The sequence below is a fragment of the Durio zibethinus genome, chromosome 11 (genome assembly GCF_047325235.1).
Source record: "Durio zibethinus cultivar Kanyao isolate XHJ-2024 chromosome 11, ASM4732523v1, whole genome shotgun sequence".
NCBI lineage: Eukaryota > Viridiplantae > Streptophyta > Magnoliopsida > Malvales > Malvaceae > Durio > Durio zibethinus.
The window spans coordinates 23,277,648-23,295,331 of NC_143172.1; the positions used below are offsets into that span (position 1 = coordinate 23,277,648).

The following is a 17,684-nucleotide window of genomic DNA, read 5'->3' on the forward strand; positions in this document are numbered from 1 at the left end:
GTATGTTGATATTAATTATTTTAGTATATTATTTTAAAATTTTTTTATTTAGTATAAATATATTTATAAATTATACATGAACTTATACATTATAATTCTATTAATAATTTACAAAATAAATATATAATATCTTAAAATAAATAAATAAATAAATTTAAAAGTATAATAAATAATATCATAAAATTTTTATGATATTTTTAAATACTCAATCTAATCATATGATATTTAAATAAAATATATTTCATGTAAATATTAAGATAAAAAAAATAAAAAAATGAAAAAAATTAGCATTAATTTCATAATTGTTAAACTTTAAAAAGATAGTATAATTGCTTTCTTGAAAGAAATTGAGATACTTAAAAGTTTTTGTTTGAAAAAATAAAATATAAAAAAATAAATTATTATAAAAAAAATAGAAAAAATCAACATTTAAAAGTTATTTTATCAATTAATTTTATTTTTATTAGATTAAAAATAATCAAATGACAAATGACAATTTTAAAATTACAAAATATATTTAACATTAACGTACTAATCAAAATAAACTAATTATCGAAATTGATAGAAATTAATCGAAATCAATGAAAATAATTGATATTATCTGATATCAATCCGGTATAAAAATTTATTTTTAAATATATCATATTTTGATATAATTGAAATATATCAAAAATAAAATTAACAAGTATGATTTATGAAGTATTTTGTAATTAAATATTTAAATTTTTTAATTTTTAATTTACTCTTAAACTCTTAATTTAATAATTACTTAATTAAAAAAATAAAGTACATATATTATTTCAAACCTTTTAACTTTCAAACATTAAGCTAATATCATTTCAATTTATTCAAAAGCTAATTAACCATATGCGAACTAATTTTTTTATTTTATCCTTTACATCTTCCTAGTAAACTGAAGTGTAAATGACAAATTTGTCACAATCAGATATTTTTCTTTTTGCCAATGGAAATTTATTCATTTATTTATTTTTATTTTTGATGAAATTTGTTTATTTATTTATTTTATTTTCTTTATAAACCTACCACTATATTTTAGTCCATCACCGTTCAAAAAAAGACCCATTTGCCGCCAAATATTCCCCGAAGCATCGTGTCAACCCGCCCCAACTCATATCTCTTCCCCTCTATCCCTCTGTTATCCACCAAAACTCCACGTGTCCTTCTTCGGACGTACTTTCCGCTCCCACCTTCATTAGCAACTTCTCCGTCAAAATTTACAAAAAAAAAAAAAAAAATCCAAATTACATCCCGATTTTCCATTGAAAATTTTCTCGAGAAAACTGCGATTCACCTTTCAGGCTCATGCAATACTCCAAATGACAACTTCAATACCTAATCACTTCCTAGCTCTCACGCAACCTTCCAATTTTTCACTCAACCGGCTGCAGCTCTCTTCCACTCAAATATTCAAAGGCGGCAGCCGTAGCTTCCTCTACGGCGGAGCTGGAATATCTGGAATATGCAGACCGCAGCCTCGAGAGCTGGTCCTCGGTAAGTCGGCGGTGACGGTAGAAGAAGGAAAGTACAGCTACGACGTTGAAACACTAATCAACAAGCTAAGCAGCCTCCCGCCACGTGGCAGCATCGCGAGATGCCTCGATGTCTCCCGCAACAGGCTTTCGTTAAACGACTTCGCTTTAGTGTTCAAAGAGTTCGCTCACCGCGGCGATTGGCAACGATCCCTTCGACTCTTCAAATACATGCAACGCCAGATCTGGTGTAAGCCAAACGAACACATTTACACCATCATGATCAGCCTCTTGGGCCGCGAAGGCTTACTCGAGAAATGCCGCGAAGTGTTCGACGAAATGCCTAGCCAAGGCGTGATTCGCAGTGTCTTCTCCTACACGGCATTGATTAACGCCTACGGACGGAACGGTGCCTATGATGTTTCGCTTGAGTTACTTTATACAATGAAGAAAGATAAAGTTTCCCCGAGTATTTTAACTTATAATACCGTGATTAATGCGTGCGCAAGGGGCGGGTTAGATTGGGAAGGTTTGTTGGGGTTGTTTGCGGAAATGAGACATGAAGGAATACAACCTGATATTGTTACTTATAATACTTTGCTTAGTGCTTGCGCTAAAAGGGGTTTAGGTAATGAGGCGGAAATGGTTTTTAGGACTATGAACGAAGGGGGGATTTTGCCAGATTTAACTACTTATAGTTATCTTGTTGAAACATTTGGGAAGTTAGGTAAGCTGGAGAAGGTTTCGGAGTTACTTAAGGAAATGGAGTCTGGGGGAAATTTGCCGGATATTACGTCATATAACGTGTTGTTAGAGGCTTATGCTAAGTCAGGGTCAATTAAGGAAGCCATGGGTGTGTTTAGACTGATGCAGGCGGCAGGATGTGTGCCAAATGCAGCTACGTATAGTATTTTGTTGAATTTGTATGGGAGGGATGGGCGGTATGATGATGTTCGTGAGCTTTTTCTTGAGATGAAAGCAAGCAATACGGAGCCGGATGTAGCTACTTACAATATTTTGATACAGGTTTTTGGAGAGGGTGGGTATTTTAAGGAGGTGGTGACTTTGTTTCATGATATGGTGGAGGAGAATGTTGAGCCTAATATGAAGACTTATGATGGTTTGATATTTGCTTGTGGGAAGGGAGGGCTTCATGAGGATGCGAAGAAAATTCTACTTCACATGAATGAAAAAGGGATAGTGCCTAGTTCGAGGGCTTATACAGGTGTTATTGAGGCTTATGGACAGGCAGCATTATATGAGGAAGCTGTAATTGCCTTTAACACAATGAATGAAGTAGAGAGCAAACCAACCATTGAAACTTACAATTCGCTGCTTCAGACTTTTGCAAGAGGTGGATTATACAAAGAAGCTGAAGTAATTTTGCCCCGAATGAATGAGACTGGTGTTGCAAAGAACAGGGATTCCTTCAATGCTTTGATTGAAGCCTTTAGGCAAGGAGGCCAGTTTGAGGATGCTATCAAGGTTTATGTAGAGATGGAAAAGGCAAGATGTGATCCTGATGAACAGACCCTTGAAGCAGTTTTAAGTGTGTATTGCTTTGCGGGTCTGGTTGATGAGAGCAATGAGCAATTCCAGGAAATCAAAGCTTTAGGAGTGTTTCCCAGTGTCATGTGCTATTGCATGATGCTGGCTGTTTATGCAAAGTGTGACAGGTCAGTTTTACTCAGTTATTCAACAATCTCTTTTGTGATTTATGTTATGTACAGGAGGAATTTATCTGTCTGTGGGTAATGTCATGATGAATGTCTGACTAGCATGAACATTTGGTAATAGCTATATAGCTGTATGGTAGAAATTTGATGAAAGATATAACCTACCTTGGTATGTCAGTATATATGATTTTACTGCATGATGCACCGAGCTGTATGTATGATCTTGGTATAATTGTAAGAAAGTTCAACTGTTATTAATCTATATGCAGCACGGTAGGCTGCCCTCAATGACTCACACCATTAACCTTCATGCTTGTATTCCGCAATCTCAAGGCTGCTGTGTTGTTAGATGTACAAGTTAGCCTCTGCAACCTTGGTAAAAATCAGCTTGTTTCTTCTTGTCTCTCATACAGTGGTCCTGTGAATCAGTGACCCAGCTGCATTCATTTTTTCTCTTTGATCCCTTAAGATGCTCTTCCATTTTCCAGTTATCCTTTCTGTTAGAAGTTTAATTCTTGTTACTGGATGAGGACTGTTATATCTATGTGATGGATCGTCCTAGAATGAATGCCAGGAAAATGTTTTGTGATGTTGAGTAGGGACTTATGCCTTAAGGAATTCAAAGTGTCTTGAGAGGAAAAAGCATACACATGTTGACAGTTGCTTTAGCAAAAGTATGTTAATAAGCTGATGGCAACTTCTTTTACGTAGTTAGATGCTCAGAATAGTATGATGGTCTTTTATTATTCTTGAAAAATACTTTAAAAAATTATGTTAGATTGCTTTACACAGAAGCTTGGTTAAGTTTTACTTGACTGTTTTTTGAGAATTTCCATTATTTTCCAACCGTGCCTAATATTTAGTGTTAGTTCAAATATTTTCTTTTTCTTATGTTGATGATGAAAGGATACGACTATTAGTTTCGTTAGCTGGGAGCAGGGATGTATTATTGGTCCTGGGCATGGTAATAGGGCGACAGAGTAACCCTTATGTGAGGAATGATTGGGCAAGGAAGCAATCTGTGTCTACTTCTTTGACCTTTTTCCAATCCTAAACATCTTGCAATATGGATGATATTTATGCTATAGCAGTCTATCAGAGAAGGTATATCAGGGCATAGGCATACAAGTGTGGGTTATCTGGTGATTGTGTGAATATCCTGGACTTGGTCATTACCTATTTGTAGTTTTTAAGATTGATGTACTGATTCTGTTAAATATTTGCCTCCTCTTTCTCTTTTATTCTCTCTGTCTCTCTTCTCAATAAGCATTCAATCTTTTGTTATGACTTATGGTAGAGGATGTGTCTTTGGCGTTTGGATGGAATTTCTTAGTAAAACTGATTGTTTGCATGGTTTCTCCACATCAATTTAGAACATGGTAATAACATTTTTTTTCAGTAATTTTCTGCTACAAACATTTTGCTTAGAAGTGAACTTCCCTGGAGATGAAAAGTCAGTTGGTAAATGGTATTGCAGTGCTTGATACGTTGGTGTGAGTTGATCTACTTTTCTTTTTTCCCCCTAAGCTCAAAAATGGAGAGATGCCCATAAACAATTTATTGATATGAAGTTTGTTTCCTTAGGGCACTACCTAATATAAGATTATTTTCAAGGATTCTCTTCCTGAAGCTATGAGACTACTAGCCCTGGTGACTCATGCACATCTATGAGTAACTATGAGGTTCGTCATGTGAATAAAATTTGAAATCTAGTGATATGAGAGGAAGTTAAATGTAAGAAAGAACCCCATTTATTCTCTATATTTTGTCCTATATGTGTAAGGTTAAACTACACAGACTCCTCATAAATATATTTGAAAGATGCATGATGGTTGCAAACTAGAAACAGTAATCCTTAAGTTATTTGTGTCAGAGTCAAATTTTATCAGACTTTGTTCGGTCTTGAATTACAATTCGTGGAGTTTACAATCACTTTGGAAGCAGAACTGTTATTGCCTTATTTGCTAATTTATCTTACCTCCTAAATTTCAACGCGTTTAGGTTGGATGATGCCTATAAGTTACTCAATGAGATGCTTGCAAATAAAGTGTCGAATATTCATCAAGTAATTGGACAGACAATAAGAGGAGATTTTGATGATGATGCAAACTGGCGGATGGTAGAGTATGTCCTTGACAAACTTAACTCTGAAGGATGTGGCTTGGGAATAAGGTTCTATAATGCACTTTTAGAAGCACTTTGGTGGCTAGGTCAGAAAGAACGGGCTGCAAGGGTGCTTAATGAAGCAACAAAGCGAGGGCTATTCCCAGAACTTTTCCGTAAAAACAAACTTGTATGGTCTGTGGATGTGCACAGGTATCAGGGGACTTATATTTGAAGTTGTTTCTTTCCAAATTCATGCTAATTTTATTTCACTAATGATTTTATCATTTCACAGGATGTGGGAAGGTGGCACTTATACGGCAATGTCAGTTTGGCTCAACAATATGCAGAAGATGTTCTTGAGTGGTGATGATCTTCCTCAACTTGCTACTGTTGTTGTAGTGTAAGTTTTATTTGATATGCAACTTATCTTTTCCCAATCTTATAATTTGAGAGAGATAGCCTGGCGGGGTTTAGTCAATTGTACATGGAAACTGTGTTAATCCCATCTTTTTTCTGGATAATTATTCAATGATTATAAAACTCCACCAACAGGTTTGTACCTTTCACATATGTCCATTTAACCTAACTAATTATGGGCAAAATAGTTAATTTAATAAATTTTCAAAGGTATATATGTCATTCATTATTTGTACTTTTGGAGCTCTTTTTTTTGGTACAGGGATTTTGTGTTTTCATTTGTGGCATAGATATGTTAACTCTTTAATTAAATGTTACTTTCTGTATTTATGGTTAAATGGACGGTTTCAATGTATGCACATTACGGTGATGCGTTGCCTTAAAATTCTTAATTTTATCAACAACTTTTGTTTTTATTACCAAGATTTGTCCCCAAGAATCTTTTGTATCGCATGCTATCATGACTCTCCAACTGCATAATTCGATGATGTTGCTGGCGTCACTCTTGCCCTTGTACCACCCTTAATAACTGTTCCTTCTGCTTCACTCTTGATTAAACCACCTTAAAGGACGTTCCCTCATCAGCGTAAGCTATCTATTGATGTATACATCTTTCTATGCTAACCTAATGAACATGGTTTGTTGCCTTTTTCTTTGGTACATAGGAGGCCACAGTCTAGGTACGGGGAAAGTGGTTGCAGGTGTTAGAATCCGAACCCAAATCCGCTAGATACCACCTCTTAAGGGTGGTTGCATGAATTAATTGAGCTAAACTCTGGGTTATGGTTTGTGCCCTATTAAGTTTGCAATATGTTTGGTAGTGAGATTCTTTTGACTAGAGGTTAAGTCAGTTGATGGTGTGCATCACTTGTCTGGAAAATTGATGAAACACAGCCAAATGAGATCAAGATCCAGCCCTTCTATATATATATATTTGCCAAGTATTTCATGCCAAAGTTCAGCTTTACATGATTATGAAGATTGTATGTACTGTTACATATTGGAAATTTATATAAATGCTGGAAGCTACCATGTAGATTGAAGGTTTTCTGCTACATTGACTGGCTTATGCATTTGTTTACTCTCGTTATACAAACCTGTCAGTTGCATTGTGTGTTTTGATTCAGTTTTTCTCCCTAATAACAACAATGTTTTGTCTTTTGTCTTGAGCAGACGGGGGCAGATGGAGAAAAGCTCAAATGCCCGAGATATTCCAGCTGTAAAGGCTGCCTATGGATTCCTGCAAGATAATATGTCATCATCATTTTCTTTCCCCGGGTGGAACAAAGGTCGCATTGTCTGCCAGCGGTCTCAGCTTAAGCGAATTCTGTCAGCCACAGGCTCATCTTCAGATGAGTTCAAAGAGAATAATATAATTGCTTTAAGTAACTCCCCCATTCCTTTAATGGGAATGAAATCATCTGCTAGTGATGTGGAGTATAGCCAATGTGATAATGTGATTTCTGAAACAAAATTGAGAACAAGAACAGAGCTTATGGCTGGCACAGTTTAAATAGAAACACAAAATCTATTCATGAGTTTCCAGAGCTTGGAATTTGTCCATATTTGTTTGCAATGGAAAATGAAGCGATGGTCTTTGCCAAAACATCAGTCACCAAATTGCTGAAAAGAATCAGTCCCGGGGAGAGGGTGGACCTCAGTGGCTAGTGTTGCAAACTGCTTTTTTGTGAAGCGACACATACCTCAAATGGGTCTCCAAATTCTGCAGCTGGATGATGAAAGCTTCTGGTCTTTCACGTAAGGCTGTTATTTTATTTTCTATTTTTTCTTGTTAAATTTACACTAATGTGTATTTCATATTTTGCATAAATTATTCTTTTGAGAGAAGTTAGAGCGAAGGAGGTGACCAAAATTTCACGGCATTTGGTATAAGATCGATCAAAAGTTAAATGTCAATGAGCATTGGATATTGGAGACTGAATTGAAGAAAAGAAGGAAGAAAGGCAGGAAGAATAGAAGGAATTTGTCGTTCCTTTTTCTTCTTCACACAAACTAACATGATGTCGGAGAGGGATTCGTCGGAAAACGTTTTATTGACCGGCCTCCTTTTGCAAATTTCTTGGTTAGCCCAGCCCAGGCTACTCTCCATCAGTTTTTAACTCCGAGCTAGCCCAATCCACATCCTGCTCATCCAGAGCTCAAAATAATCGGTTTTTTTTATGTGCTAAATAATTTTCAATTTTTGAAAGATGATGAAATCCGATTGAATTCATATGCAATAGACTAATTTTTAGGCATTACAAATTTACGAAGGCCATAATATTTTGATTAATCTTGGGTTAATTAAACATTTAGTGCTTGAAGTACATTGAAACTATCGATTTGGTATTCGAAAAAAAAAATGCAATTAAACACTCAAGCCATGTTGCACTTTTGATTAAAGATGATAGTTAAATATATTTAAAAAAAGATGATAGTTAAATAGTTGATGTGGTAAAAAATAACCAATAAAAATGTTAGGTGCCCAAAAAATGCCACATTATTTTTTTTTTATTTTTTATTTTTAAAAAATTATAAAAAAAATGAATAAAGATGGGGAAAAAAAAAATGAGGAGACGGAAAATGAGAAAAAAAAAAAGAAATTGAGGGAGGGGAGGGGTCGGCTAATGAATGATATCGAGCTATTGACCTGCCATTTCCTCTACAACCTCCCTTCTTTCCATATTTTTTTTTCTTTTATTTAATATTTTTAGTTTTAATTTCAAAAATAAATTAAATTTTTTTTTAAAAATGACATTTTTTTTTCTCAGGTAATGTAATAGCTATTCTTTTGTCGCATCATCAATTTGACTAACAATATTGATTTGAAAGTATAAAAATTTTAATGAAAATAAAATTTGATTATGTATTTATGAATTTTTTTATTTTTAATATAATACTTTTATTATAATTCAAATATCAAATATATAATTAATCCATTAATCTTTAGGCCTTTATTGATGCTATAATTTTGGTTTTCTTTTCTTTTCTTTTTTACACTTAACTTCTCTTATTAATTTTTCTTGAGCTCCCCTTAAAAGAAGGCTTTTTTTTTTTTTTTGTTGAAACACTTAAAAGAAGGCCTTTGATGCTCTTGACAATGATTTAGTTAGGTCATGGAGCAAGTATAGCTTAGACAGTACAATCACATAAAACAAAAGGATATTGTTTTTTAATTTATGTACTTCGCTTTTAGTTGTAGGTACAAAGATACTTTTTTTCTTTAATCAGATACCCATCACATTATTTATTTATTTTTTAAAAACGATGGCTGATATTTTTGTTCTTCTATTTTTTAGTTTTTTTTGGATAGGGGATAAACAGGCTAAGCTCATGTTCTTTGACGCCAAGACAATACTTTTGGACAAAAAGATGTAGTTGTGTCGTGCATTTCATTGGATTGAGAGAAAGATAATTGAGGATAAGTTGGATCATTTTTCTTCATCTCATCATCATCAATTGTGCACATCAAACTTCTTTGATAAGCTTTTTTGTTATGCAAATTCTATCCATACCTACCACTTTGAGCTAACTTCCAATTTGCTTGCATACTTCGGAGCAACTATTTTATATATACTCAATTTAATTATCCTTTTTATACTCAATTTGAAACACAGAAAAAAGCCTCGAGCAAATCAAGCTTTATGATAATTAAATTTACGAATTATATTTTTGAAATAATTTATTTTTTTTTTTGATAAATGTGATATTGATTTTTTTTATCTTATAATTCTCATCTAATTTATTTCAAAATTTGAATTCTAGATATTAGGATGCACAAAAAAAATGATAATGTTTTTACACAAAATTTCATTGTTTTCACTCTTTGCATGCATAAATTTTATTAATGGGTAATGCTTTTCTCTTGGTCACAAAAGCTAACACTAAAGAGTAAGGATTCCTTAATTTTTACCTTTTTTTATTGATTGAATTTGAGGAGGAAGGTAATAACTAATAATTATGAGTTTTCAATGTAAACCCTACTTCCAATCAATACAAAATGCATAAGTGATTGAAGTGAGACTTAACCTTTTAAGTGTTAAGGAAGCCCTAGATTATGAACTACAGTTTTTTATTTTTTTATTATGATTCAATCTAAATTCAAGATTTTCAATTTTAAAATATAAATTCCACTATTTCATTTAAATAAGATTTTATATTATTTTCAAAATTATCATCACCATAATTTTTTAAGTGTTTATTCCGTATCAATCACTACTTTATATCATCTCATGTTCTGATTTTTTTTATTTTAAATAATGAAGCAAAGTGAAGATTGGCTTAGGAATGTTGAAGGATATGGTTGATACCCACAAAAACCTTATCTTTGCCTTATCCTCCCAAAAGCACCCCACCATTAAAGGCCCCACGTTAAGTGATCAACCTAAAAAAAAAAAAAAAAAATTAAGCTAGTATCTTCTTTTTTCTCTCATTGGGCAGTCCAAACTCCACCACCATGTTTCTATATTTCAAAAGAAAATTTATCAGATATTTCATAATTAATTATCATATTTTATAAAGATGATTTTAATTTCAGTAATCAAATTTAAATTTTGATAATTTTAAATATAAAAAAATATAAAATGACATTCAATTTTTTTTTATTTTTTAATTGTATAGATAAAATTATTCAATTACTTAGATTAAGATTATATCATATCTTTACAAAAATTAATATTCAAAATTTGAACAACTAGAGTTTATGATCGTATGCAGCTCAAGATTATTTTGTAACAAAAAAAACCTTAAGATTATTTATCGTTTGACATTAAAATTTAATTTAAAATCAATATTTTTTTATATGTATAATATTAAATTACACAACAAAAAATAACTTTTTTTATTCTCATAAATCTTATCTTATCTATTTCAAACAAGTAACTTTTAAGATGAACTTTTAAATATTAAACAACCCGTTGAGATTGCTTAAATTAATATTAATTCTCGATTAGACATTGGTATAATACAATTAGTGGAGAGTCGGAATAAATAAAAGTAGAAATGAAGTCAATCGAGGAAAGCCAACTTGACATATATAAAAATGACAAGAAATTATAATAATACCAACACACAAATATTTAACAATTGAATTGTGACTTGAAAATAACATAAACTTAGTAAATCCCTAAATATATATAGATATAAAGAAAAGTTTGTGAAAATGAGTTTGCTAGGAAAGGATTTGGTCGGTAAATATGATAGGAGTATTTTTTATTTATTGTGAATGAAATTTTTAAAATTTAAAAGTTGTATTAAAAAAATTAACACGCATATAGTTTAGAATTATATTAAATATTTAATATATTTTAATATGAATCATAATTTAAAAATAAAATTTAATAAGTATTATTTTTTAAAATAATTAGATAAACGAATTCAGTTAGACTTTGGATTAATATGCGGTAACCCGTTAATTATTTAACTTCGAAGATGTATAAAATAGTTTTTTTTTTTTTTTTTTTTAAGTTTGCTTAGCATAGGTAGGCAGAAAACCATTTAGTCAAATTGCAGAGGGGACAAGTTAGGTTGACTGGATTCATTTGACCTAAAAAAAAAAAGAAAAGGATTGGATAAGATATTATTTTCCGGACATGGTCCCACCATTTCCATGTGCATATTGTCCTTTTTTAATTGAAAAAAAAAATAACCGAAGGATGCATGCCAATATGTGTTTTTTTCTTTTTTTGAAATTTTTAATATTTAATAATTATTTTAAAATTAAATTAAATCGAATTTCAAGATAATTTCAGGATACATTCTTTTAACGTCTATCTTTTATTTGTTTATAAAATTAAAAACCGATTCTTTACTCAAAAAAAATTGAACTCATTGCGACTTTGTAGTTGATCGTTGTAACACCTAGCATTTGTCACGCATATTTTTATGTGTTGCTGTTTTGAGTTTTTTATTTTTTTTATTCATATAATGCTATTAGATTTATTTACTCGTGAATTTTAATTAATTTTATGTTTACTTGATAAATTATAGGTTAAGAGTTATCTAAAAAACTATATTTTAATGAAAGTAATTTAATATAATTAAAACTCTTTTTTGTCTATAAACTTATATATTTTTTAAAATCTTGATGAAAACAGATATTTTTACAAAATTTTTAAATTCTAGATATGGTTATAGACGATGAAATAAGTTTCTTTTTTTATCTTGAAAAGTAGTATAATTATATAGATAATTATTTTTGAAGTAACAATTATAATCAATTAAATAATTAATTATTATATCATAATCAAATTATAATAACAACTTACAAATTTTATAAAAAAAAAAAAAAAACCATTGGTGTATAGACCATTTTGCAGTCTAGGTTAGCTCATGTCTTTAATTTGTTTTTTGCTTTTCAACTTTAAAAATCTGACTTTTTTTTTTAACATATTAAAATTTTGACTTTTAATTCTTACTCTATTTAGATAATAAAATTAATTTTAAGGAAATAAAAAATAGTAATTGTGGTGAAACTAGTATTATGGCGCTAAAATTAAAATTAATTATGAAGTGTAATAATAAAAAACATTGTTTATTTAAAGACATTTAATTAAAATTTGTATATAATAAAATTTATAAATAATTGAAAATTACTACATTCATTTATATATATCAAATAATAATTTTATATATTAATATTTAAAAAATATTTCTAAATAAATAATTTGCTGTAATAAGGTCAATTGGAGATCGGAAGGGAATGCTAAACCCACCCTTACAGGAACAAGGGGCGAAGTCCTTTAAAAAAATATATCTAACATAATTTTATTTAAACTATAGTTTTTTTTAAAATGTCACGTGTCAATTTTATAAATAAATTATTTTTTTTTATTTTAAGAGAAATTGTACAACTTCACAAATCAACCTTTTAACTTGCAAATTAAAGTTCTACAATTATCCAAGAAAACGTAAAAAAAAAAAAAAACAAACATTTAATTTCAGCAATTATCATTTTCTTCACCCATTATCCCAATTAATCCATTTATTGAATGAAAAGGAAATGAAAAGTTTAATTTGTTAAACCAAAAAATGATAAAATCTCTTCGATCTTCCTTATCTAATTATTTTTTTTGTCAATTTATTTAATATTGTTGATTTTCCAAAGGTCTTTATAAGAAAACCAATATATATATATATATATATATATATTTTTTATTCTTCAATTTTCACCCAAATTTTGCTTCTCTAAAAAAATAGTTATCGATTTGTAAGTATTTTTTTTATGATTTTATTTAAACATATATGATTTATTGATTTTTTTTTTTACAAAATTCATTAATTAAAAAACTTAATTTGTAAATTCGAAAGGTATTAAAAGAATTTGATTATGAATTTATTGATTTATAATGCAAAATTCTCAACCCATTTTAATTCTTTTTTTCATTATTCATGACAAATTTTCATTTTTATTTTTAAAGAATTTAATATTTTATAAGTTAATAAAACAAATATATACAAATATATTTTAATATTTTAAATTATTTTTATTGTTAAATCATAATAGCACGCAATATATTACCTAATAATAATCTAAATAAGGGTATTTTAAATTTTTTCACATATAATATATTTTAATTCCTAGATAATGATGATCGAATGTGATTTCTAGGTAAAAAGGATAAAATGTTTAATAAATACCTAGTGGAGGGTAATTAAATGCCCTAAGCCTTTTTTTAACTTGGCGCATAATTTTCTAAGATGGTAATTGACTATCTAGTAGAAGATAATTGATTGACCTATTAGCCAAATTAAAAAAATGGCTCAATTATCTATTAAAAAGTTCGATTGATTGTATATAATATAATAATTTGTAGTAAAATAGGTTATTTATACAAGGAAAAACATTAAGAAATGGGATTGGCATCAATAATAAAGTAAAAGTTTATAAATATTGCATATTGTGATTTAATCAGATATGATATTATATTATAAAATTTTAATAAATAAATAAATTTAATTTTAAATTTATATCTAAAAATTAGTTTTTTTATAAAATATAATTATATTATTTATTTATAATGTATTAAAAATAAGTTTATAAAATAATATTAATACCTAGTGTAGAAAAAAATAAAAAAAAAGGATAATAATAAAAAATCTAATGCAGCATTATTTATCCGGTATATCCGCGAAGTACCAAAATAAAATCCGGTAAGCTCCCTCGTTATCTTTTTAGAGATTTGATAAACAGACAGAATAACAAACACTTAAAACAGATTCACCAACCATTAAAGGCCACGTAACTTCCCGCACATCGAAAACAGTTTCCACAACGTGGTGCCACCTCACCCTTGTCGTTACCCTATATATATTCTCCACGCGATTCAACCGGACTCGTTCTTTAGCAGTTCTCTTTCTTCTATTTTCTCTCTAATTGTACGGCTGGCGATTACGTCACAGGGTTAATCGGAAGAAAAAGAGAATAGTATGCCGGCTGCCACGTGCCCCTTTGCCTCTTCCTCCACCGCGAACTCCACTGCGAACGGTGGCGGAGGAGGAGAGATCATGCTTTTCGGAGTCAGAGTGGTGGTTGATTCGATGAGGAAAAGTGTTAGTATGAACAATCTTTCTCAATATGAACAGTCTCATGAATCTAACAATAATAACAAAATTAACAACAACAACAACAACAATAAAGGAGACGACAACGCCACCGCCTGTTACGCTTCCGCCGACGACGCTGTTCCTCATTCCACCGGGAATCGCGAGCGTAAACGAGGTCTTTTTTACAATTTTTAGATCTTTACTTTTATTTTCGCTTTTTTATGTCTGAGTTTTATTTTGATTTTAATCTTGATTTTTAAATGAAATTTAGGGGTACCATGGACGGAGGAAGAGCACAAGCTTTTTCTGTTAGGGTTGCAAAAAGTAGGGAAAGGGGATTGGAGAGGGATTTCTAGAAACTTTGTGAAGACTCGAACGCCCACACAAGTGGCGAGCCATGCTCAGAAATACTTTCTCCGACGAACCAATCTCAATCGCCGCCGTCGTAGATCTAGCCTCTTCGATATCACCACCGATGCGGTATTCCCTATTATATCTCTCTCTTTTCTCAAGACCCTTTTCTCTTTGTTTTTTGCTTAGAAAATAGATGAATTTAGGAATTAAAAAAAAGTTTGATCGGTTGAATCTTGACGTTGACTCCTATTAGGTGGATAGATAGAAAGACGAACATTTTATAAGCAAAATCAAAATTTGATTTGTTTTGGGTAGTTTTCTCATTTCTGGCTACTAAAAATCTGTTTTCTTTATTTGACTTACCCCTGGATATGAATGATAATTGTATTAATTTCTTTAAATTCTATAAAAAATCTGTATACGAAAATGTTTACTTATATTAGAGTTTTGCTAATAAGTGAGCAAAGAATTTATTATATATTGTTGCATTTAATATAAAAATATTGTCATAAATTACCGACCTTTATTTTGACCTTTTTTTTTTGCTACTATATGGTTAGATAGCGGCAATTCCAATGGAAGAAGAGCAAGTTCATCCACAAGAGAACACAACTCAGCCAGCCGAAACCAATCGGTTTCTCATGATGCCGGCGGCTTTTTCTATGCCTGTTAATCCGGTAGTTCTACCTGTTCCAATTGAGAATCCTATGGAAAATCTGACACTAGGGCAAGGGAATCAATCCATTAATAATGCAACAACAAAGCTCATCCGTCCAGTTCCTGTCTTCCTAGCTCCTCGGCCATCTGATCTTAACTTGAACTTGAATTCAGTCATGGATCCTTCACCATTGTCACTGAAGCTGTCTTTACAATCTGATCAAATGGATTCTACTTCTTCATCTTCTAGGCATTCTGCCTTTCAGGTGATCCCAAACTTCAGCAATGGAGATAGCAATAGCATCATCAGTGTTGCTTGAGAAGGATAAAAGTAAGCAAAGAAGCAAGGTAAAATTAGGTGACTGGGTTTGAAGCCTTTGTTTAAGATGTACAGACAAAAACAGAAAAAAAACTGTCGTGTCTTGTTGCTTTCGTTGTTTTCTGTTGCTATTATGTTAGAATCTTGTTCATTTGTCCCTTTTTGCTCTGCTAGCTGATAATATAACTGAAAAATAACAAGTGCTGTCTCTGTTCATTACTGATCTTGCAATCTTGGTGGGTCTATTCATATGACTTTCTTGTGGTCTTAATGGCTTAACGAGGGAGCCCAAGAAACAAAGCAGAAAGAAATATCAAGCTGGGTTAGTGGTAGGGAGGCAATATTTTTGTTATTTTCGGAATTTGAATTGTTGAATAAAGCCCTTATTAAATGAATGGTAGATGGTTGTTGGGAAATTTAATGTCTGGTTACATGGGGCATACCTTATCTTTTGGAATTATATGGATTGGAAAAAGTGGGTTGGTGATTTCTGTGGTGGATTTCTGCATATAAGGATGGATGAAGGTCCTTAATTGGGACAGAAATGGGTAGCTGGCCTCTCATGCATGTTACCTTCGAATCCCCAGATGGACAGGTTTTCATTTCATGATTCATGACTGTAGGCTGTAGTTGGTTTGGTTTGATGTTCGTTGTGGATGGCTTTTTTACTTCCGAGGTTTTATGTTGTTTTAAGGAGAAAATAATTGTTGCCGGTTTTAGAAACTTTTTCATTTTTACAAAGAGTCTCGATTTGAGAACAGAGAAAGGGTTTACAAGAATTGAAATAATAACAATCTGAATTAGATTTTTTAAAAATAATTATATAAATCAATTGAGTTAAATTTTATATTTTGTAAAAATATCATTTTGCCAATATAATTTTCGAAAAAGAAGGCATTTTGCAATTTGTCCAAATATCCAGCGAATAATTTACTTTATGGAGTTTTCTTCGATGAAAATTCGTAGAGGTTTTCCATGATTCCATCTGTTTTGGTTCTAGCAAGGAAAAAAAAAATTTAATGGTTGGCGTTTGTATTTCATTTCATTAATTCTTTTGCCTGAAGATGTGGTGCTCTCTAGTTGAACCATAACCGTGCTTAAATACAAAAGCCGTCCGTTCCAAGTGTGAACTTCACTTTGTATGGTGTTGGAGTAATGGTGTAAGGTAGAGGTGGAAATTGGAGAAAAAAATTGAATTATTTCGATTTGAAGTAATTTAGATTTGATACTCTGTTATTTGAGATTGAATCGTTGGAATTAGACCATTTTGAAATAATCTTTGAGTTGCTCAGAGTTCAGTCATTTCAGATTTTGGTTGTCCGTTTTATTATCAAATCAGATTAGCTTGATTCGACCATTTTTTTTTTTTTTTTTGTTGTTTTGTTTGCATTCGAGCCAACTATAGCAATTCTGGCGCATGTTATAAAAAGAAAAGGTTGTAGAAAATGATCATGTTCAAGATAAGATGGGACGCAGGGGAAGATGGGACGAAATTTTTTTATTTTATTTTTTGTTTTTGTTTTCAGAACACTAACCACTACTCGTTTGAAGCTCCTTGTTCTTCTCAAATGAAGTTGTCATTTTAGCCACACAATTTTTATTAGGAGGTGTGGGCTTCGTATTTTATTTATTTTTTGCTAAACCGAATTGTTTCAAAGCTAGCAAAAGAAGTGAATATATCTATCTAATACAAATCTCGAAGAAACAAACAGAGTTCAGCTGAGTAAGAAGAAGAAAAGCACCGAATATAATATAGCAATTCCAAGCCCCGCCACTTAAAAAGGAAAGGCGAAGGGCGGACAACAATCCAAGTTATGAAAAACAAGGACGAAGCAAAATCATCCATTATAGTATTTTAGGAATCTTTGTGATGTGTGAAGATGGAAAAAATTTTAAACCTCTGTGGTTCAGGAAAAACTCGAATAATTTAAATTGTATATATAGAGCAATTATTTGAAAGCAAAAAAAAAAAGAAAAAATGGGGGACTTTGGGAGCCATAGCCCAAAGGGTAAAACAGAAACATTGTGACATAGTAAGTGTGATGAAATGAGTAAAGAGAAGACCTACAGTCATCTGTTAATAAAATTTCGGATTTTTAATTTCAGAATTAAAATACTGAT

General features: G+C 31.2%; 2 protein-coding genes across 5 annotated transcripts; both read left to right on the forward strand.

The window, feature by feature from the left end:
- The first annotated feature begins 1,063 nt into the window (after positions 1-1,063).
- LOC111290695 (pentatricopeptide repeat-containing protein At1g74850, chloroplastic) lies at positions 1,064-7,996 on the forward strand. 4 transcript variants are annotated; one of them, XR_002690301.2, is made up of 5 exons: positions 1,176-3,166; positions 5,168-5,482; positions 5,565-5,672; positions 6,863-7,447; positions 7,539-7,996. XR_002690301.2 is itself a non-coding variant. In XM_022882117.2 (4 exons), the coding sequence occupies exons 1-4, from the start codon at positions 1,338-1,340 to the stop codon at positions 7,200-7,202; spliced, it is 2,592 nt and encodes an 863-aa protein (XP_022737852.2). In that variant the 5' UTR covers positions 1,064-1,337; the 3' UTR covers positions 7,203-7,548. The 4 variants fall into 4 exon arrangements, 3 of the variants coding, with proteins under 3 accessions (XP_022737852.2, XP_022737853.2, XP_089624469.1); XM_022882117.2 differs by having other exon boundaries at positions 1,064-3,166; positions 6,863-7,548; XM_022882118.2 differs by lacking the exon at positions 7,539-7,996 and having other exon boundaries at positions 1,201-3,166; positions 5,565-5,635; positions 6,863-7,056.
- A 6,029-nt stretch (positions 7,997-14,025) lies between these two features.
- On the forward strand, positions 14,026-15,779 carry LOC111290578 (transcription factor MYB1R1-like). Its single transcript, XM_022881931.2, has 3 exons — positions 14,026-14,408; positions 14,505-14,713; positions 15,148-15,779. The coding sequence occupies exons 1-3, from the start codon at positions 14,117-14,119 to the stop codon at positions 15,562-15,564; spliced, it is 918 nt and encodes a 305-aa protein (XP_022737666.2). The 5' UTR covers positions 14,026-14,116; the 3' UTR covers positions 15,565-15,779.
- The last annotated feature ends 1,905 nt before the right edge of the window (positions 15,780-17,684 follow it).